Source organism: Dendrobates tinctorius, unplaced genomic scaffold, assembly GCF_039654945.1.
Source record: "Dendrobates tinctorius isolate UK_male_01 unplaced genomic scaffold, ASM3965494v1 ptg000211l, whole genome shotgun sequence".
Classification (NCBI taxonomy): domain Eukaryota; kingdom Metazoa; phylum Chordata; class Amphibia; order Anura; family Dendrobatidae; genus Dendrobates; species Dendrobates tinctorius.
In genome coordinates this window covers 16,781,200-16,804,866 of record NW_027361878.1, presented here as the reverse complement: position 1 = coordinate 16,804,866, position 23,667 = coordinate 16,781,200, and the positions used below count along the sequence as shown (strand labels likewise).

The 23,667-nt window shown below is 47.8% G+C and overlaps 1 protein-coding gene and 1 long non-coding RNA gene across 4 annotated transcripts in view; one reads left to right on the top strand and one right to left on the bottom strand.

Moving 5' to 3' along the window:
* The window catches only part of DPF2 (double PHD fingers 2), an 85,776-nt gene extending 80,319 nt beyond the window's left edge, over nt 1-5,457 (bottom strand). For both annotated transcript variants that reach the window (XM_073554520.1, XM_073554521.1), the window contains exon 1: nt 5,218-5,457. In XM_073554520.1, the coding sequence (XP_073410621.1) occupies nt 5,218-5,306 (89 nt within the window). In that variant the 5' untranslated portion in view covers nt 5,307-5,457. The remainder of the gene's footprint in view (nt 1-5,217) is intronic.
* LOC141058316 (uncharacterized) overlaps nt 5,433-23,667 on the top strand; it is a 33,590-nt gene continuing 15,355 nt past the window's right edge. The window contains exons 1-2 of one of the 2 annotated variants that reach the window (XR_012222138.1): nt 10,409-10,617; nt 15,175-15,261. This is a non-coding gene — a long non-coding RNA (uncharacterized lncRNA). Of the gene's footprint in view, nt 5,537-10,408; nt 10,618-15,174; nt 15,262-23,667 lie in introns of those variants that run through there. The other variant, XR_012222139.1, reaches the window with a different exon arrangement.

Genomic DNA, 23,667 nt, shown 5'->3' with positions numbered 1-23,667 from the left:
GTGGCGGTCCCACAAAACTTTTCCACATTTGGGCCATACTGGCCTTTCCTTGTCCTGCGGCACTGCCTCTGCTACCTCTTTGTGCAGAGCTTCCTACACTGCCTCTACCCACATGGCTGCTTTGAAAAGCACTACCAGCAACACTTGCGGGGGGGAATGGAGAACATGATGGCCTGCACAAGTGTTTCTTGGTACTCCCGCATTTTACGCTCCCGGTTCAACTGTGGTATGAGGCTTTGTAAGTTGTCCCGGTAGCGAGGATCTAAGAGGGTGTACACCCAATAATCAGCCGTGTGGAGAATGTTGGCGATGCGGCAGTCATTTAACAAGCACTGCAGCATGAAATCAACCATGTGCTGCAGACTGCCAACTGCACCGGAAACGCTGTCCCCAGCTTGAGGCAGCATCTCAGCCTGCTCAGCATCACCCCACCCTCGCTGTACACACTGACTACTAGAGCCTTGTGTACCTCCCTCCTCTGGAGAGATGTGTTCCTCCTCCTCCATTGACTCCTCGTCATCCTCCTCACAAAGTGTCCCCTGCCTGGGCCTTTGTGTGGAAGCACGTTGCGCAGACTTGCCAGAAGCAGATGGCATTTCTGACTCCTCATCCTCTTCAAAAACCTCCTCACTTAGAGCTTGTAAGGTTTTTTGAAGCAGACAGATAAGGGGGACAGTCATGCTGACTAGTGCATCATCTGCACTGGCCATCCGCGTGGAGTCATCGAAGGCAAGCAAAACTTGGCAGATGTCCCTCATAGTGGCTCACTCAGTGGTGGTGAAGTGTGTCCGGCGCACAGTGCGACTTGTTTGTGCCTGATGCAGCTGGTACTCCATTACTGCTGCCTGCTGCTCACACAACCGCTCCAACATATGTAACGTTGAATTCCACCTGGTGGGGAGGTCACATATGATGCGATGTTCTGGCAGGCGGAATCGGCGTTGCAGAGATGCAATGCGCGATCTTGCCATGCTGGAACGCCGCAAGTGAGCACACTCTAGGCGAACCTTGTGCAGCAGTGCATCAAGATCCAGATAGTCCCTCAGAAAGCTCTGCACGACCAAATTGAGCACGTGTGCCAGACATGGTATGTGAGTGAGGTTGCCTAGGCCCAGAGCTGCCACTAGATTTCGGCCATTGTCACTCACTACCAAACCTGGCTGGAGATTCGCTGGCACAAACCACACATCGCTCTCCTGCTTGATGGCATTCCAGAGCTCCTGTGCTGTGTGGCTCCGATACCCCAAAGAAATTAAGGACGGCCTGTTGACGTTTGGCCACACCTGTGCTCATATCTGGCCTAACAGGCTCATGCAGTGCTGATTCCGAGGAACTAGAGTAGGAGGAGGACTCAATATGTACAGACTGCATTCCTGCAATCCTTGGAGTTGGCAGAATACGTACAGAGCCACTCTCCAGATCTGTACCCGGCTCCACAACATTGACCCAATGGGCAGTGAGGGAAAGTTATCGTCCCTGTCCATGGCTACTGGTCCACGCATCGGTGGTCAGCTGGACCTTGCTACTGACGGTGTTTAGTAGCGCATTTTTAATTTTTCCCTCCACATGCTTTTGCAGGGCAGGGACGACTTGCCTGCTGAAATAAAAGCGGCTGGGCACATTGTATTGTGGAACTGCCAATGACATCAAGTTCCGGAAGGTGTCAGTCTCCACCAGCCTGAATGACAGCATCTCAAGGGCCAGGAGTTTGGCAATGCCGGCATTCAGAGCCAGTGCTCGGGGATGGTTTGCCGAGTATGGCCGCTTTTTCTCCCATGCCTGTGCTACCGATTTCTGGTGAGTGGCCTGGGAGTGTGCTGATGACTGAGAACGTGGTTCAGTGGGTGGAATTTCACTGGGTCTCTGGACAACAGTGGCAGAGGTTCTTCCATGGCGTTCCAGTGAGGAAGCCGAAACAGCTGTGTGTGAACTGGAGGAAGAGGCCCCAACACGAGCTGAAGAGGTGGTAGGTGCTGCTGAAGGTTGGCCTACATCTTCAGTGTGTCTGTGTAACTCCACCTCGTGCTTGGTACGCACATGTTTCCACATATTTGTGGTATTGAGGTTGCTCACATTTTTCCCTCGTTTAACTTTCTGATGACACAGCTTGCATTTGACAAAGCAAATATCATCTGCAACTGTGTCAAAAAAAGACCACGCACTGCAAGTCCTGGGAGCGCCCGTTTTCTGTTTTGGAAGAGGATTGCTCCTCACGGGTGCCAAAGTGGAGGCTACAGGCAACCAAGTCTGCCCCCGCCCTCCTTTTTTGGCCATTCGGGGAATCTCTTCCTCAGAGCTGCTCCCACCACCTTCCTGTGGCTGACGCCATGATGGGTCAAGGACCTCATCATCTCTACTCCCCTCTTCAAGCACCGGCTGGTCCTGGGTTGTCTCGCCAGCACCGTACGCACCAGAAATTGGCAACTGAGTCTCATCATCATCAGATGAGTACTGAGGTGTGCTGACAATAGGCACTGGCCGACCCGCCTCTTCAGATTCAGAGGGACAAAGCAGTTGCGCATCACTGCATACTCCCTCTTCTTCACGCTCTAGAATGCTGCTTGGCTGGCCACCTCTTTCCAAGCCAACAGATTCTGAGAACAGAAGTAAAGATTGAGATGGCTCCTGTCCAGGGCTCTCAGACTGCCTGGGCAATTTGGCAGGTGGTGAAGAGACAGATGGTTGCTCTTCAGTGCTCTGGCCCTGGGAGGATGCGGAAGTCATTGAAGTGGATGCGTTAGCTGCCATCCATCCGACAACGGCTTCAATTTGTTCGTCAAGCAGCAGTGGGGTACGGCGAGGTCCTACAAAGCTGCGCATGAAAGACTGTTGCCTGGTAAAAGAGGGGGATGCCGGGTCACTGGTGGCCGCAGCAGACACCGAATCCCCACGTCCTCTCCCTGCTGAAACTCCACGGCCACGTGCCTTACTCCCTGCCTTCTTCATCTTGGTAGACTGATAAAGATAGGCAGAAAAGTAAAAAAGTCGGGGCTTAGTGTTCTTATTCCTGAACACCTGCTAACCAGTATAAGAAACACTAATTTGGCTAAGAGTGTGTGTACTACACTAATATGATCTAATGTGGCCTACACAACTCTAAAGTGGAGTGTTTGGTGAACTTTATTTCCTTTTTTTTTTTTTTGGGGGGGGGGGGGGGGGGGGGGAATAAAAGGATGCGACCAAAGTTTGAAAGCTATAGTATCACAAACTTTTTGGAGCGATTACAATGCAGGAAGCTAACCTACAATGCAATTGATGAGGCTCCAAAAAATAGGGTGATACTAGTCTGGCTGGCCCTGAAGGGCACAAGCCAGCAAAAAGGCTCCTCTATCTAATCTTATATAGTGTTTGCAACCAACCAATGACAATGGATGCGGATGGAAGCACACTAATATAGGAGCAAAAATCTGGACAAATTAGCTGCAAAAAAAGGACTATGTATAAGGCAGTGACGCACGCTGAGCGGACTACAACCAGCGGTGGCTGTAGAACACACTGCAACGTGAGCTGCACTCACACACAGAGAGACCTATCAGACAGCCAAAAACAGTGCAGAGAAATGGGCTATAGCACTGAAAGGCTGCTGAAAGGCTCCGCTGTCCACTCCTTTAGTGTTTGCAACCAACGTATATGGATACGTATGGAAGCACACTATACAGGAGAAAAAAAAAAAAAGCAGCAATAAAAGAAAAATGTGTATGAGGCAGAGACACACGCTGGGTGGCCTACAAGCAGACGTGCCTGCAGGACACACTACACAGCGTGGGTCTGCACTCACACAGCCCTTGCAGACAGCTATTAAAACAGCGCTGCTGGGCTAAAAAAATGCTACAGTGGTGGATTATGTAGCCTGGGTAGAGCAATAGATGTTTGATGATCGCTATTTCTAACTGTCCCTCACAGTCTTCAACAGCAGCCTGTCCCTAACTGAATTCACAGCAGTGAACCAGAAATGGCGGCTGCTGCGGTTTTTATAGTGCATCAGGACATAATTTCAGCAGCCATATCACAGCCATGCCAGTAGTTAACATGCCTAACAGGATGTGCCCACACTTCTGAGGATCCCCATTGGCTGAATCAAATCGAGCGGGCTCCTAGCATTATGGGAACTTCTGATTCCGGTATTCGATATGAAAAAAGTATCGGTACTAAGTATCGGAATTCCGATACAGCGAATATCGGCCGATACCGCGAATATCGGCCGATACCCGATACTTGCGGTATCGGAATGCTCAACACTAGCCATACTACAATCACAAAAAGACTTCTTACCCAATATGTCCAAATATACCACACGTAGAGCGGCCCCAACGCGCGTTTCGCGTGGGCACCAACTGCAAATGTTCTGCTTACTTTTCGCATGGAGCGCACAGCCAAATGTGGAAAGTAAGCAGAACAATGCATTCCTATGGGTGCGGGATCACCGCGATACCGCTAAATTAGTGAGCATGCTGTGTTTCTTACCGCGAAGTGACTCTGCCGCGGAAAAAAAACACAGCATTGCGGAATCCCATAGGAATGCATGGGATGCTTATTTTTCACATTTTTGGCGGCAAAATCGCGCATTTAAAACCACAGCGGAAACGCGAAAAGAACGCCACGTGTGAACTCAGCCTAAATGTAACGGGGGCCTTAGACTGCGTGATGTATATATGATACAGCCACACACTGCAGCGCTCCCAGAACACCAGAGATATAAAGTATGCATGGCAGCAGTGTGCAGCTGAAGTAACATCTGCTGTGAGTGTACTAGAGCTACACACTGCAAAATATATATATATACACACACCCCCCACCACCACGTGTAGCGTATGTATACACATTAGCAATTGTAGCAATGCCTGGGTTAAGAAATAATTGTGTGTGAAAAAAAATACATATACACACACACACACACACGTGCTACTGGTTTATGTGTATAAATACCACACACACATTATATACACACAGTGACACAGACATGGCGGCGGCGGTGCGCAGTGGCCGGCCTGAGGCAGCACAGAGGCCGCTTCCCCCCGCCGTGTCCCGCACCCCCTCCTCACAGTCCCCTCCGCCCCCTCGCAGCCACTTTCCCCGTCCCTTTCTCGTCCTCCCTCTCCTCACGCCCAGCTCCATGACCAGCCGCCACTGCGCTCCTCCTCCGCCACTTTCCCCGCCGTTTCCTTCCCCCTCAGTAACACACATCACACTTCATCCACTCTCGTCGCCTCCACTCACATCTTTTCCACCGCCGCCGCCATCTTCTCGCTCTCTCCCGCGACACAAGCGCTCTGCAAGTGCGCCTGCGCGCACGGTTGTGATGTCATTGTCGGGCCTGCGCACTAGAGCAGAGTTGCAAGCTAGGTACAGGGCTGCGGGAAGCTTCCCCGCCTCCTCCCAGGCCTTTCTATGCCGTAGTGATGCAATGTCCAACGTGTCACCAAGTCCCAGCACAGACGGCTACAGGCCGATACAGCTGACCGCATTGATGAGAGGAGCGAGCGCTCCTTCTCCCATCACCCCCCTGTCCGCGTCTGACGTCACCCGCTGTCCTGAGGTGTGCGGTTCTCAGCAGTGGAGGAACCAGGAAGAAGAAGAGAGGGATTTATTTTTTATGGGGGGGCTGCCTTATACTATAGTGTCTGCCTATGGGGGGCTGCCTTATACTACAGCGTCTGCCTATGGGGGGGGCTGCCTTATACTATAGTGTCTGCCTATGGGGGGGCTGCCTTATACTACAGAGTGCCTATGGGGGGGGCTGCCTTATACTATAGTGTCTGCCTATGGGGGGGCTGCCTTATACTATAGTGTCTGCCTATGGGGGGGCTGCCTTATACTACAGAGTCTGCCTATGGGGGGGCTGCCTTATACTATAGTGTCTGCCTATGGGGGGGGCTGCCTTATACTATAGCGTCTGCCTATGGGGGGGCTGCCTTATACTATAGTGTCTGCCTATGGGGGGGGCTGCCTTATACTATAGTGTCTGCCTATGGGGGGGCTGCCTTATACTATAGTGTCTGCCTATGGGGGGGGCTGCCTTATACTATAGTGTCTGCCTATGGGGGGGCTGCCTTATACTACAGAGTGCCTATGGGGGGGGCTGCCTTATACTATAGTGTCTGCCTATGGGGGGGCTGCCTTATACTATAGTGTCTGCCTATGGGGGGGCTGCCTTATACTATAGTGTCTGCCTATGGGGGGGGCTGCCTTATACTATAGTGTCTGCCTATGGGGGGGCTGCCTTATACTATAGTGTCTGCCTATGGGGGGGGCTGCCTTATACTATAGTGTCTGCCTATGGGGGGGCTGCCTTATACTACAGAGTGCCTATGGGGGGGGCTGCCTTATACTATAGTGTCTGCCTATGGGGGGGCTGCCTTATACTATAGTGTCTGCCTATGGGGGGGCTGCCTAATACTACAGAGTCTGCCTATGGGGGGGCTGCCTTATACTACAGAGTCTGCCTATGGGGGGGCTGCCTTATACTACAGAGTCTGCCTATGGGGGGGCTGCCTTATACTATAGTGTCTGCCTATGGGGGGGCTGCCTTATACTATAGCGTCTGCCAATGGGGGGGGCTGCCTTATACTATAGCGTCTGCCAATGGGGGGGGCTGCCTTATACTATAGCGTCTGCCTATGGGGGTGCTGCCTTATACTATAGCGTCTGCCTATGGGGGGCCTGCCTTATACTATAGTGTCTGCCTATGGGGGGCCTGCCTTATACTATAGTGTCTGCCTATGGGGGGCCTGCCTTATACTATAGTGTCTGCCTATGGGGGGCCTGCCTTATACTATAGTGTCTGCCTATGGGGGGCTGCCTTATACTATAGTGTCTGCCTTATACTATAGTGTCTGCCTTATACTACAGAGTCTGCCTATGGGGGGCTGCCTTATACTACAGAGTCTGCCTATGGGGGGGCTGCCTTATAGCATCTGCCTATGGGGGCTGCCTTATACTATAGTGTATGCCTATATGGGGGCTGCCTTATACTATAGTGTCTGCCTTATACTACAGAGTCTGCCTATGGGGGGGCTGCCTTATACTACAGAGTCTGCCTATGGGGGGGCTGCCTTATACTATAGCATCTGCCTATGGGGGCTGCCTTATACTATAGTGTCTGCCTATGGGGGGGCTGCCTTATACTATAGTGTCTGCCTTATACTAGAGTCTGCCTATGGGGGGCAAACAGTCCCCTGGAAGAAGGCATATACTGCCGAAACGTACAGAGGGACGCCTGGCACTGCAATATACTGAGGGTATAAATCTATAGTATTTGTTCCTATGCACCTTGCACTTTATGGTTAGTCTTTATCACAATCTTTGTATTTATAAGGATTTTTATTTATATTATGACACTATAATTGCACAAATATTTATATATAAATTTATTTGTTGTAGGTTTAACCCTTTAGCGACCGCCGATACGCCTTTTAACAGCGGTAATTGAGTGTACTAAAACCACAGCGCCGTTAATTCACGGCGCTGTGGAGAAAGTGAATAGCGCCCCCCAGTGTCGGATTTTCTCCGGGGTCTCGGCTGCCAGGGGTAGCCGAGACCCCAGAGAACATGAATCGGTCGGTTTTTACCGACCCCCGCTTTTGCGATCAGTTATTAACCCTATAACGGCGACCGCAAAAAAAAAAAGCCGCGATTATGCAAATCTCTCTTTCCTCTGATGTGATCGCACATCAGAGGAGAGAGAAATAGGGTCCCCGATTCTCCCCCCCCCCCCCCCCGGTACCTCTCCGTGGTCCTCACTTCCCCTCCCGGTGGTCCCGCATCCCGCCGGCGTCCTCCGATGGGCACCGCCATCTTGAAAATGGCGGGCGCATGCTCAGTGCGCCCGCCGGGAATCTGCCTGCTCCGGCTGGCAGATTCCATTCATAATTTTGATCACTATGATAAACGATCATAGTGATCAAAATAAAAAAAAATAGTACATAACCCCCCCCCCCGTTTATCACCCCCTTAGGCCAACATAACGAAATAAAGAAAATACTTTTTTTTTCAGTTTTCCATTAGGGTTAGGGCGAACTAGGATTAGGGTTAGAATTAGGGGTGTGTAGGGGTTAGGGGTGGAGCAAGAATTGAGGGGTTTCCACTATTTACCAACTTTGGGGGTCTAAAAATTGGGGTCTAAAAAAAAAAAAAAAAAAAATCACTTTTGTGGAAATAAAAAAAGTTTTATTTTCACGGCTCTGCGTTTATAACCTTCTGAGAAGCACTTGAAGGTTCAAAGTGCTCACCACACATCTACATAAGTTCCTTAATGGGTCTAGTTTCCAAAATGGGGTCACTTGTTGGGGGGTTTGCACTGTTTAGGTACATCAGGGGCTCTGCAAACGCAACATGATGCCCGCAGACCATTCCATTAAAGTCTGCATTCCAAAATGGCACTCCTTCCCTTCCGAGCTCTCCCATGCTCCCAAACAGTGGTTCCCCCCCCCACATATGGGGTATCAGCGTACTCAGGACAAATCGCACAACAACTGTGGGGGTATGATTTCTCCTGTTACCCTTGTAAATATAAAAATTTGGGGGCGAAAAGATTATTTTTGTGGAAAAAAAATGGATTTCTTATTTTCACGGCTCTACATTATAAACTTCTGTGAAGCACTTGAAGGTTCAAAGTGCTCACCACACATCTAGATAAGTTCCTTGGGGGGTCTAGTTTCCAAAATGGGGTCACTTGTTGGAGGTTTCCACTGTTTAGGCACATTAAGGGCTCTCCGAACGCAAAATGGCATCCGATCTCAATTCCAGCCAATTCTGCGTTGAAAAAGTCAAACGCGCTCCATCCCTTGCGAGCTCTGCCGTGTGCTGAAAAAGTGGTTTACCCCCACATATGTGGTATCAGCGTATTCAGGAGAAATTGTACAAGTTTTGTGGTTGATTTTCTCTTTTAACACTTGTGAAAATAAAAAAAATTGGTTCTGAAGTAAATTTCTTGCAAAAAAAAGTAAAATGTTAATTTTTTCCTTCCACATTGCTTTAGTTCCTGTGAAGCACGTAAAGGGTTAATAAGCTTCTTGAATGTGGTTTTGAGCACCTTGAGGGGTCTAGTTTTTAGAATGGTGTCACTTTTGGGTATTTTCTGTCATGTACACCCCTCAAAATGACTTTAAATATGATGTGGTCCCTTAAAAAAAATGGTTTTGTTAACTTTGTTGTAAAAATGAGAAAATCGCTGGTCAACTTTTAACCCTTATAACTTCCTAACAAAAAAAAAAATTTGCTTCCAAAATTGTGCTGATGTAAAGTAGACATGTGGGAAATATTTATTAAGAAATTTGTGTGACACCGCTCTCTGATTTAAGGGCATAAAAATTTAAAGTTTTAAAATCACAAAATTTACCATATTTCCGTTTTTTTCATAAACGCAAGACTTATCAAAGAAATTTTATCACTAACATGAAGTACAATATGTCACGAAAAAACTCTCAGAATCAGCGGGATCCATTAAAGCGTTCCAGGGTTATAACCTCATAAAGGGACAGTGGTCAGAATTGTAAAAATTGGCCCGGTCATTAAGCTGCAAACTGGCTCTGTCGCTAAGGGGTTAACTCAGTCAAGTATATTTTTGCTATTTACTTGTCTGCAATGCCATCTAATGGCTAACTTTGGTATTTGTGATTTTACATATTTTAAATTGTACTAAAATATTAATAAGAAATATTTTCATATTTTGTTACATCTTGGTTCATTTTTTACATCCTTCTTTATGATTCATCTTATGATGGTATAGAACCATTTTTTGTCGTATATACTTAGCGTGCTTATATACGCGTGTGTGGTCACAAACTGTATGTATATATATGTGAGTATTGATTAGTAAATCACATTTTGTTGCTTTTACTTTTGAATCTATATTGAGGACTATCTGGTGCATTATACTATATGGAGGCTATCTAGGGGTCCATCATACACTGGAGATTACAGTGAGAGGGCAATTATACAGTGTTGGAGCCATCAAAGTTTGATACGATACACTTTATTGATCCCGAGGGAAATTATGGTATCACAGCAGCGTTACAACAGCATTACAAACAAAACATTAAGAACAGCGTTACTACATTACAAACGGCATTACATAGAGTAATTACCAGACACAGATCTTACACATGACAAACCACAATACGTAACAACCAAAGGTACACAAATCTCTGATCATTTCCATTAGTGCGCCAGCCCTAGGTCATAGCCATCTTTCACCCTTACTGAATTATTATACATCCCCATACCAGTAGGCTACTAAAGGGTCAGTATACTGTGTATAAGCAGGCTCGGTCTGGCCTGGCGGGGGTACCGGGAAATCCCCCGGTAGACCCTCCCCTTGGCTGTGGGAAGGAGCCAGCCAGGAGGAGAAGAAGGGGGGGGGGGGAAAAAAGGGGCTTGGGCACTTTAAGAAGACCAGGGAGGCGCACACGCAGCGTTCATTACCTGAACCGCTGCGGCACGCGTCCCGATTGATAGTGGCATGTGTGCGCCCGACGTATGACGTCAGTTTCATGTGACGGGCGCACACATCCACCACTAGCCTCTGCTATGTCGGCGGCAATTTTGCAATGAGCGTGCCGGCCGCCGACCTGCAGAGGTGGAGGAGGACCCCAGTGCCACCGCTGGGAGCGCAGGCAGGTAAGAGTGAAAGATTTTTTTCTCTTCACTCTCTCGGGAGGGGGGAGCTACATGGATGCAAATAACAGGGAGGGGGGCCCTGGAAGGATGCACATACAGGGGATGGAGGGGGGCCCTAGAAGGATGCACATACAGGGGATGGAGGGGGGCCCTAGAAGGATGCACATACAGGGGATGGAGGGGGGCCCTAGAAGGATGCACATACAGGGGATGGAAGGGGGCCCTGGAGGGATGCACATACAGGGGATGGAAGGGTGCCCTGGAGGGATGCACATACAGGGGATGGAAGGGTGCCCTGGAGGGATGCACATACAGGGGGTGGAAGGGTGCCCTGGAGGGATGCACATACAGGGGGTGGAAGGGTGCCCTGGAGGGATGCACATACAGGGGGTGGAAGGGTGCCCTGGAGGGATGCACATACAGGGGGTGGAGGGGGGCCCTGGAAGGATGCACATACAGGGGATGGAGGGGGGCCCTGGAAGGATGCACATACAGGGGATGGAGGGGGGCCCTAGAAGGATGCACATACAGGGGATGGAGGGGGGCCCTAGAAGGATGCACATACAGGGGATGGAAGGGTGCCCTGGAGGGATGCACATACAGGGGATGGAAGGGTGCCCTGGAGGGATGCACATACAGGGGATGGAAGGGTGCCCTGGAGGGATGCACATACAGGGGGTGGAAGGGTGCCCTGGAGGGATGCACATACAGGGGGTGGAAGGGTGCCCTGGAGGGATGCACATACAGGGGGTGGAAGGGTGCCCTGGAGGGATGCACATACAGGGGGTGGAGGGGGGCCCTGGAAGGATGCACATACAGGGGATGGAGGGGGGCCCTGGAAGGATGCACATACAGGGGATGGAGGGGGGCCCTGGAAGGATGCACATACAGGGGATGGAGGGGGGCCCTGGAAGGATGCACATACAGGGGATGGAGGGGGGCCCTGGAGGGATGCACATACAGGGGGTGGAGGGGGGCCCTGGAAGGATGCACGTACAGGGGATGGAGGGGGGGCCCTGGAAGGATGCACGTACAGGGGGTGGAGGGGGGGCCCTGGAAGGATGCACGTACAGGGGATGGAGGGGGGGCCCTGGAAGGATGCACGTACAGGGGATGGAGGGGGGGCCCTGGAAGGATGCACGTACAGGGGATGGAGGGGGGCCCTGGAGGGATGCACATACAGGGGATGGAGGGCCAGGATGGATACCCATTCGGATGGGGGGGGGGGGCAGGATGGATACATATGGGGGGTGTGAGGTAGCGCTGTCATTCAAGTAGGGGATACTCGCTCAGCAGCCACAAAATCAGATCCGGCACAGGTTTTCATAAAGTATAGCAAAGTCCATGCGGTTTGCTCCTTCATAAACCCATAGAAGCAACATAAACAGCATTACAGCATAGTGTCCATTATAGCTTCACTCTGGTTAAGCCTGTGGTCACACACAGGTTACTCAATGTCCATACTCAGGCTCTTCAGCCTCATCCTTATCTCACCCACGTCAGGGTTTCCTCATGTCTGTTTCCCCACGCTGCAAACATCCACCCACTCCTCTGGGACTCTCACACGCTGGCAGCCATTTCACACAGCCAATCCACAGGCTGTTAGCCAGGAGATGCTTCTCCTAGCGGGACCTTCCACACTGGACCAACCAGGTCCCAGCATTCACCTCCATGTGACTCACCTTGGCCACCTTATATGGTCCGTAGCCACGCCTACCGGGTCACATGACTATGACCTCATCACAGGTCCTTCAACCACTCACATATACACTTTACAATAGCGTTAGTAAACACACCCCCTGGGTGGGTTTGGAGGTAACTATTTCCTGACACATTGAACCAGCACCTCAGTAGTATCACTGCTGATTAACACGCACATAAGTCTCCATCTCAAGGCCACTCAGCTTGAGGTACATAACGGTCATTCCATATTCTGCATTTCATCCACTCTCCTTGGACATCCACACAGCGCCCCCTAGGGGACACAGTACCAGTACAGACCAAAAGTTTGGACACCCCTTCTCATTCAAAGAGTTTTCTTTATTTTCATGACTATGAAAATTGTAGATTCACTCTGAAAGCATCAAAACTATGAATTAACACATGTGGAATTATATAATTAACAAAAAAGTGTGAAACAACTGAAAATATGTCTTATATTCTAGGTTCTTCAAAGTAGCCACCTTTTGCTTTGATTACTGCTTTGCACACTCTTGGCATTCTCTTGATGAGCTTCAAGAGGTAGTCACTGGAAATGGTCTTCCAACAGTCTTGAAGGAGTTCCCAGAGATGCTTAGCACTTGTTGGCCCTTTTGCCTTCACTCTGCGGTCCAGCTCACCCCAAACCATCTCGATTGGGTTCAGGTCAGGTGACTGTGGAGGCCAGGTCATCTGCGTAGCACCCCATCACGCTCCTCCTTGGTCAAATAGCCCTTACACAGCCTGGAGGTGTGTTTGAGGCCATTGTCCTGTTGAAAAATAAATGATGGTCCAACTAAACACAAGCCGGATGGAATAGCATGCCGCTGCAAGATGCTGTGGTAGCCATGCTGGTTCAGTATGCCTTCAATTTTGAATAAACCCCCAACAGTGTCACCAGCAAAGCACCCCCACACCATCACACCTCCTCCTCCATGCTTCACGGTGGGTACCAGGCATGTAGAGTCCATCCGCTCAACTTTTCTGCGTCGCACAAAGACACCATGGTTGGAACCAAAGATCTCAAATTTGGACTCATCAGACCAAAGCACAGATTTCCACTGGTCTAATGTCCATTCCTTGTGTTCTTTAGCCCAAACAAGTCTCTTCTGCTTGTTGCCTGTCCTTAGCATTGTTTTCCTAGCAGCTATTTTACCATGAAGGCCTGCTGCACAAAGTCTCCTCTTAACAGTTGTTGTAGAGATGTGTCTGCTGCTGGAACGCTGTGTGGCATTGACCTGGTCTCTAATCTGAGCTGCTGTTAACCTGCGATTTCTGATGCTGGTGACTCGGATGAACTTATCCTCCGCAGCAGAGGTGACTCTTGGTCTTCCTTTCCTGGGGCGGTTCTCATGTGAGCCAGTTTCTTTGTAGAGCTTGATGGTTTTTGCCAATGCACTTGGGGACACTTTCAAAGTTTTCCCAATTTTTCAGACTGACTGACCTTCATTTCAAGTAATGATGGCCACTCGTTTTTCTTTACTCAGCTGCTTTTTTCTTGCCATAATACAAATTCTAACAGTCTATTCAGTAGGACTATCAGCTGTGTATCCACCAGACTTCTGCACAACACAACTGATGGTCCCAACCCCATATAAGGCAAGACATCCCACTTATTAAACCTGACAGGGCACACCTGTGAAGTGAAAACCATTTCCGGTGACGACCTCTTGAAGCTCATCAAGAGAATGCCAAGAGTGTGCAAAGCAGAAATCAAAGCAAAAGGCGGCTACTTTGAAGAACCTAGAATATAAGACATATTTTCAGTTGTTTCACACTTTTTTGTTAATTATATAATTCCACATGTGTTAATTCATAGTTTTGATGCCTTCAGAGTGAATCTACAATTTTCATAGTCATGAAAATAAAAAAAACTCTTTGAATGAGAAGGTGTGTCCAAACTTTTGGTCTGTGCTGTATATGGGGGGCAGGATAAGAGACGAGGATGTATATATGTGGGGGGCCAGGATGGATTTATGGGGGACAGGACAAGGGACCAGGATGCATATAAGGAGCGGCTAGGATGGATATATGGGGGAGGGGGCCCTGATGGATATATGGGGGAGGGGCAGGACAAGGGACCAGGATGCATATATGTGGGGGGGGGCTGGATGCATATAAATGGCGGGCCAGGATTCATTTATGGGGCAGCCAGGATAGATATATGGGGGGAGGTGGTGGCCAGGATGAATATATGGAGGGGGGGCAGGATGGATATATATGAGTGGGCAAGAATTCATATATGGGGGCCCAAGATAGATTTATGGGTGAGAGGGGCAGGGCAATGGACCAAGATGCAGATATATGGGAAGGGGCCAGGGCTGATATATAGGGGGGCAGGTTGCATATATGTGGGGCCAGGATGGCTATATGGGGGGGGCAGGACAAGGGACCAGGAAGGATATATGCGGGTCCAGGAGAGATATATGGTGAGGCAGGACAAGGGACATATGAGGGCCAGTATGTATACCTGGGGAAGCGGGATGGATATCTGGGGGCCAGTCTGGACAAGGGACATAGGGGTTCAGGCTGGGTGAGATTATTAAATAAAGGGGGCCAGGATGAGGGACTTTATTACTGTTTGGGGGCCAGAATGAGGAACATGCTATATTAGTTTATGGTGACAAGTGGGGAACATAATTTCTTTAGGGTCCAATTAGGGACATTATTACTACTGTAATATAATTTACTTTTTAGGAAATGGTTTTCCATGGAGGGAACAAAAGGGGATCTTGTTACTGTGCAGGGTGGTACTACGTTGCTTTTCTTCTTCATCTGACATAGTGTAGAAGTCAGGGAAAAAGTAAGGAAAATGCTCTGGAAGCGATCATCTATTGATGACTGTGTTATTTTTTGCAGAGACGAGTCCTGGCTGGAGGAAGTGACGGCGGTCTGTGCTGGTTGAAGAAAAGCAAAGATGAAGGACTTCAACTACAGACGTCACTGGTGAGTCAGTGTATTACATGCACACACACTATATACTGTGTACAGAGCTCCTTTGTATAATGTTACTGGTGATCACTGTATTACCTGCACACTATATGCTATATACAGAGGTCCTGTGTATAACGTCACTGGTGATCCCTTTATTACCTGTACACTGACACTATATACAGAGCTCCTGTGTATAATGTCACTGGTGATCACTGTATTACCTGTACACTATATGCTATATACAGAGGTCATGTGTATAATGTCACTGGTGATCACTGTATTACCTGCACACTGACACTATATACAGAGCTCCTGTGTGTAATGTGACTGGTATTACCTGTACACTGATACTATATATAGAGTTCCTGTGTATAATGTCACTGGTGATCACTGTATTACCTGTACGCTGACACTTTATACAGAGGTACTGTGTATAATGTCACTGGTGGTAATAAGTGTTGTTAGTATTGTGGTTTGTATTCATAATCAGTATTGTATTCGGTCACTATGTGATGGTAATTTGTGGTCTGGTCACGGTGTGGCAGTATTTCTCCTTGTATGTGGTATTATTTGGTCCCTATATACTGGTAATATGTCATATTATTCGGTCACTATGTGGTGGTAATATGTGATCTGGTCATGGTGTGGCGGTATTTGTCCCTTGTATGTAGTATTATTCGGTCTCCATGTGGTCTGATCATGGTGTTTTGGTATTTCTTCCTGTATGTGGTAGTATTGGTCTTGGTATAGTGGATTGTGTTGTGTATGGCGGTCATTTGTTCTCTCTGATATTATTTAGGAGAAGATTCTTTATTTCAACTAGAGATTAAATACTGTGTACACAGCGGCAGAGATGCACTTACAGGGGGTTTCCTGTGGAAAAAAGTAATTATCTCTCCACAGGATAAATGATAACCTATTGATTGGTGGGGGTCTGACTACTTGGACCCATTCAGCAAAATGTGGAACTTTTTATCCCCATTAGACTGGAGTGGCATGTCCGGCTTGACCACTGATCCATTCTTTCCCTCAGTGGCTCCACTTATTTTTTTGTAGACGCTCCAAAGAGAATGAATGGAGCTGCAGTCAGATATCCCACTTGCCACTCCATTTTAAAATGAGGATAAGTGTACCATCAACGATAAAACTTTTTCATTCTTCCGATCGGTGCAGTTTCTAATGGTCGGACCTAAGCGATCACCTATCCTGTGGAGCCCATGGATCGGTGATAACTTGTTCTAACCAAAGAACCCCCTAATGTAAACTACTGTAATTATACATCCCATTTGTGGTGGTGCACAGTAGATGTGCAGGAGCCGCCTGTGTTTTACAGCCGATGCGCCACTATAATGGGGATAACGACTGACAGATAATTGTATATAGCTGTAGGGTGGGCCCCTAGAGTCCATTCCCCTGGTGGGCCCCAGACACCCCAGTCCGACCCTGGCCATATATGTAGGAACCCACCAGCGTTATGAAAAATAGATATATTTAAAAACTCATTTTTACATAGGACAAAATGGACTGAAGAGATACCTAAAGTTGCGTAGATGCATGACATGTAACTTGACTTTTGTTGCTATTTCCCCTTGTAAAAATGAATCTTTTATTTAAAAACCTAAATGGTGCCACTTATTAAAAATCCTCTCAAGAATGGTGGTATTATTATTAAGCACATAGTTTACCGCTCATTGCCCATGTTATGCTGCAGGAGGACAGTTTACCGGGCAAGGAACGCAGCGCTTACAAGCTGTTTGCTATAGAGCAAGTAAGCGCTGCTCTGAAGCTGGCTGGATGGCTGGATCTGGCCAGATTAAGTGTCCTTGAGCTCCTCTGGTGCCGTAGAAGCAAAACTACCTGTACTTACAGCATAGCGTCTTCAGGGCCTTTTTCCCAATCAGTCTGTTGGCTCTTGTTGTTGATAGGGTTTTGGCGGATTGCAGACAGCAGCTTTTCTATCCTGTCCTATTTAGTTAGCTTGGGCCCCATCATTTCCTCAGCCTATCTTTCTTTCTGTGTGAGTGTTTTTTCATCTTGCTTCACCGTCATTATATGTTGGGGGCTGCCTATTGCTTTGGGGTCTGCTCTGGGGCAGTTTAGATTTCCCTTTCTGTCTTTAGGCTATGTAGTTCTCCGGCTGTGATCAAGGGGTCTAGGGCACCGTAGGAACCCCCCACGGCTACTGCTAGTTGTGTTGATAGGTTCAGGGGTCTGCAATCTGATAGTTGCCAACTTCTCTGGTTTTCTGGACTTAGCTTGTATTTCTGCTTTTGCCTCCTACGGTGACTCATTCATAACAGAATCACCAGCCATACCGCAGATCCTAGGGTACTCAATAGCAGGAAAGAATTGTAAAAAAAAAACAAAAAAAAAGTGTGTATATTTTTTCCTCTATATCTCTGTGGCCGTAGGGGGAATTTTTTTTTCTCTCAATGGAGATAAAGCAATTGTCTGATCGTGTGGAGCAGCTCGCTGCGGAAGTGCGGGGATTTTCCGCCTACCTTGCTCATTCACATGCTGCTGAACCAAAGATCCCTACTCCTGATGTGTTTTTTGGGGATCGGTCTAAATTTCTGAATTTCAAAAATAATTGTAAATTATTTTTTGCCTTGAAGCCTAACTCGTCTGGGAGCTCCGCGCAGCAGGTAAAAATTGTCATCTCTTTGCTGCGTGGCGATCCCCAGGATTGGGCGTTTTCTTTGAAACCAGATGATCCTATTCTGACTAATGTGAACGCATTTTTTCAAGCCTTGGGGTTGTTGTATGACGAACCTAATGCTATTGATCAGGCTGAAAAGACCCTGTTGGCATTGAGCCAGGGTCGAGATTCTGCAGAATTGTACTGTCAAAAATTCCAAAAGTGGGCGGTCCTTACAACCTGGAATGATAATGCTTTGGCAGCTCTCTTTCGGAAGGGTTTGTCAGAAGCCGTGAAAGATACTATGGTGGGATTTCCTGTTCCCTCTGGTCTGGACGATTCTATGTCATTAGCCATTCAGGTTGATCGGCGTTTATGTGAACGCAGGACTGCACGAGAGGTGTTGCCACCTGTTGAACAAGTGTCTGAACCTATGCAATGTGATAGAGTTTTGTCCAGGGAGCAACGTCAGGAGTTCAGAAGGCGTAATAAGCTGTGTTTTTTTTGTGGAGATGCCTCGCATATTATTTCTGTCTGTCCTAAACGAGAGAAACGTTTTGCACACACATTTTCTGTGGGTGGTGTTCAACCTAAGTTTCTTCTGGCAATTACTCTGATCTGCTCCCTGTCCACATTTTCCGCCAAGGCTTTTGTGGATTCGGGAGCAGCCCTGAACCTAATGGACTTGGATTTTGCTAAACGTTGTGGATTTGCGATGACACCTCTGCGGATGCCTATCCCTTTGAGGGGGATTGATGCTACTCCTTTGGCGAAAAATAAACCTCAGTTTTGGACCCAGGTGGTAATGCGGGTCGCCCCAGACCATCAAGAAAATTGCAGATTTTTGGTGTTGCATAATTGGCATGATAGCATTGTTCTGGGGTTTCCCTGGTTGCAAATTCATAATCCAGTTTTGGATTGGAAATCTGTGTCTGTGGTGAGTTGGGGTTGTCGGTGTGCCCTTAGTGAGGCTCCGTTTTTTTCCACCTCTCCTCAGTCGCATGATGTTCCTGACTATTTGGCGGACTTTTATGATGTATTTAGTGAGAATGAGTCTGCGTCTTTGCCTCCTCATAGGAGTTATGACTGTGCAATTGAACTGAGCCCGGGGTGTAAATTTCCCAAGGGTCGGCTCTTCAATTTATCTGTACCCGAGCACGAGGCTATGCGATCCTATATTAAGGAGGCGTTGGAGAAGGGTCATATTAGACCATCCTCTTCACCCTTAGGTGCCGGATTTTTTTTCGTGGCCAAAAAGGATGGTTCATTAAGGCCTTGTATTGATTATCGTGCCCTCAACAAAATTACTATTAAATATCAGTATCCGTTACCCCTGATTTCGGATCTATTCTCCAGAGTTAAAGGTGCTTGCTGGTTTACCAAGCTTGACCTCAGGGGGGAGTATAATCTTATCCGCATTAAGCATGGGGATGAATGGAAGACGGCGTTTAATACTCCGGAGGGACATTTTGAGTACCTGGTGATGCCTTTTGGGCTCACTAATGCCCCTTCTGTCTTCCAGTGCTTCATGAACGACATTTTCCGAGACTTTGTGGATACATTTTTGATTATCTATCTGGATGATATTTTGATCTTCTCCAAGGATTGGGATTCTCATGTGGAACATATTCGGACTGTGTTCCGGATCTTGAGGGAGAATTCCCTGTATGTCAAAGGATCGAAATGCCTTTTTGGGGTACAGAGGATTTCATTTTTGGGATTTATTTTGTCTCCGTCAACTATTGAAATGGACCCGGCCAAGGTACAGGCCATTTATGATTGGGTTCAGCCCACTTCTTTGAAGGCCCTCCAGAAGTTTTTGGGTTTTGCTAATTTTTATCGGAAATTTATAGCAAAATTTTCTAGTATTGCCAAGCCATTGACTGATCTGACTAAGAAGGGTGCTGATGTGTTGAATTGGTCTCCGGAGGCTGTTTCTTCCTTTCAGGAGCTGAAGCGAAGATTCACTTCTGCCCCGCTTTTGCGGCAACCTGATGTCTCACTCCCGTTCCAGGTAGAGGTGGACGCTTCTGAGATTAGTGCAGGAGCTGTTTTGTCCCAAAAGGATCCTGTGACATCTAAAATGAATCCCTGTGCTTTCTTTTCCCGAAAGTTCTCTCCATCTGAACGTAACTATGATGTGGGGAATCGGGAACTGTTAGCCATGAAATGGGCATTTGAGGAGTGGAGACATTGGTTGGAGGGAGCTAAACATCAAGTCGTGGTCCTCACTGACCACAAGAATTTGATTTACCTAGAGTCGGCCAAGCGCTTGAACCCTAGACAGGCTAGGTGGGCCTTGTTTTTTACGCGTTTTGATTTTGTGGTCTCTTTTCTTCCCGGCACTAAGAATGTCAAGGCAGACGCCCTCTCTAGGAGCTTCTTTGCTGATTCTCCTGTGGTGACCAAGCCTACTACCATCTTAGGTGAAGGGATAGTTCTTTCTGTCATCTCGCCCGATTTGAGACGTGCTCTGGAAGAGTTCCAGGAGGACAAACCTGAGCGTTGTCCCAGTGGAAAGTTGTATGTTCCTGACCAGTGGAAGAAGAGAGTGATGTCTGAAGTTCATTGCTCTGCATTGGCTGGTCATCCAGGTATTTTTGGTTCTAGAGATCTGGTGAGTTGGTCTTTTTGGTGGCCCGCCTTGTCTCGTGATGTCAGGAATTTTGTGCAGTCCTGTGGGACTTGCTCCCGGGCTAAATCTTGTTCTCGCTTTAGTGGGTTGTTGATGCCTCTGCCGGTCCCCAGGAGGCCATGGACCCATATTTCAATGGATTTCATCTCTTATATGCATGTCTCTCAGAGAATGACTGTTATTTGGGTGATTTGTGATAGGTTCTCTAAGATGGTTCATCTTGTACCACTTCCTAAGTTGCCATCTTCCTCTAAGTTGGTGCCCCTGTTTTTGCAACAGGTGGTTCGCTTGCACGGGATTCCTGAGAACATTGTATCTGACAGAGGAGTTCAGTTTGTGTCTAGATTTTGGAGGACTTTCTGTTCCAAGCTGGGAATTCAGTTGTCCTTCTACTCTGCTTTTCACCCTCAGACCAATGGGCAGACGGAGAGAACAAATCAGACCTTGGAGTCGTATTTGAGATGTTTTATTTCTGCTGATCAGGATGATTGGGTTTCATTTTTGCCCTTGGCCGAATTTGCTTTAAATAATAGAGCTAGTTCTGCCACTTTGATGTCACCTTTTTTTGTAACTTTGGGTTTCATCCTCGATTTTCTTCAGGGCAGATACTGTGGTGGAGAGAATGCACCAGATCTGGGACCAAGTGGTGGATAAGTTATCTCTCTCCCAGGAAAAGGCCCAGCGGTTTTCCAACCGACATAGGACCATTGGTCCCCAGTTTAAGGTTGGTCATATGGTGTGGTTATCATCAAAAAATATCGCTATGAAGGTGGCTTCTCCTAAGTTTAAGCCTAGATTTATTGGACCTTACAAGAATTTGGAGATTATTAATGTGGTCTCTTTTCGTTTGGCTCTTCCTGTCACATTTAAAATCCATAATGTGTTTCATAAGAACTTGTTGAAGAGGTTTGTTGAACCTGTTGTTCCGGGGGTGGCACCTCCAGACTCTGTATTGGTTGAAGGTAACATGGAATATAAGGTAGAGAAAATACTGGATTCCCGTCTGGCTAGACGGAGACTCCAGTATTTGGTTAAGTGGAAGGGTTATGGTCAGGAGGATAATTCCTGGGTCTCTGCCTCTGATATTCATGCCAAAAGATTGGTGCGTGCCTTTCATCGGGCTCACCCTGATCGCCCTGGTGGCATGGATGAGGGTTCGGTGACCCCTCCTCAAGGGGGAGGTACTGTTGTGAGTTCATTTTCCCCTTCACCATTGAGGTCTGATGAACTCCCTCTTCTGGTGAAGGAAGGTAGTGAGGCTGATTACCAAGCACCTGAGCTAAATGATGATGACTGGGTGACTGGAATTACTTACTGGATATAAGGCAGCCGACGCCCTTCTGCCTTGCGGGTGATTTCTCTGAGGGATTCTTGGAGACCAGTCTGATTCCTGCGCCTCAAAAGCTAAGTTTTCTGCTCTGCTTTTTGCATTTGTGTTTTGGTTTTGTTTTGCTTTGTTTTTCTGGATTTCTGTCATTCCCTGCTGGGGTGAGCTGAATTCCTTTTTGCTCTGTCTTCAGAAAATACCTGAGTACTGATATAGTCTTTTTGAAGCCTAGCGTCTTCAGGGCCTTCTTCGCTATCAGTCTGTTGGCTCTTGTTGTTGATAGGGTTTTGGCGGATTGCAGACAGCAGCTTTTCTATTCTGTCCTATTTAGTTAGCTTGGGCCCCATCATTTGCTCAGCCTATCTTTCTATCTGTGTGAGTGTTTTTTCATCTTGCTTCACCGTCATTATATGTTGGGGGCTGCCTATTGCTTTGGGGTCTGCTCTGGGGCAGTTTAGATTTCCCTTTCTGTCTTTAGGCTATGTAGTTCTCCGGCTGTGATCGAGGGGTCTAGGGCACCGTAGGAACCCCCCACGGCTACTGTTAGTTGTTGTTGATAGGTTCAGGGGTCTGCAATCCGATAGCTGCCAACTTCTCTGGTTTTCTGGACATAACTAGTATTTCTGTTTTTTGCCTCCTACGGTGACTCATTCATAACACACCACCAAAAGCAGATGTAATTGTGCATTATGATGAGTTATTGGACTGCAAATGACTCATGCACTGTTGTTGCACAGCTGCCTCTCCTGTCTGTGTCCAGCACTGCCCACAGTGTCCATGTTCTCTCTGTCCTTCCAGTTTGCTGCTCCAGTACCCTGGGTCAAGGTGTCCATTCTGACCTGCAACATTGTGAATTCACCTCCCCAGGTGATCCTAGCACCGACCTTGTTGGCGTGATCTGCTTGTTTTATAGTTACAAAAATATAAAAACAAAAAAAGGGAATGAATGGTGATAATGACATAAAGAGGACCGTTCACCTATTCTGTTTTTTCTTTTATTTTATTCCCGCTTCTCTCCTGATTATTCTGTGTTGTTATTTTTTTTTAAATCCGCCATACGGTTCCAGAGATATGAGGCGTTAGATTTAGTCCCTTATTTTGGCCGTCTTTATCAAGTGGGCGTGGCTCACAGGTTAACAATGCAACGGAGAGTAAAGACACGCCCCCAGATCATAACGCTAGCAACGCCCACTTTTAAAACATCAATAAAAAATAGCGCTAAATAAAAAAGCCCACATCTCTGGAATCACATGGCTGATTTCAACTAAACAAAAACTGGTGCGGCGGGAATAAAATCAAAGCAAAAACTGCCCACTTTTGACCTGCTGACAGGTCCTCTCTAAAAAGACAGACAGAATAGTAAAACCAGGTTTTTACAGGCTGCACGTTTCAGCACCAGTGCCTTCTTCAGGCCATATTACCATAGCAAACAAGATGGATATATAAATATATATATATACATTAATATATATATACATGATATCAATGAAGAAAAAAAAGTACATTGACCTTCATAAAATACCCTTTATTGGACATAAACCCCAGACTACTTGTTACTGTCACGCCGCTCCTCACACCGCCGCTAGCCTCACCGCCGCTCCCTGGCACACTTGTCCTCGGCGTCCCTGCGCGCTCCTGCTCTGCCTCCTGCCTCTGCTCCCCGATGGTCAGGTGCTCCCGCCCTGCTTATGCTCCCCGACGGGCGCGCGCCCGCACTGTGTTTAGGAGCGCACACGCACTCCTTCCTGAGGGCGGCCGCTCTTGTCACTCTGGCCTGTGAGGACCCTGACCCGGAAGTCCAAAAGTCTCACAGTACAA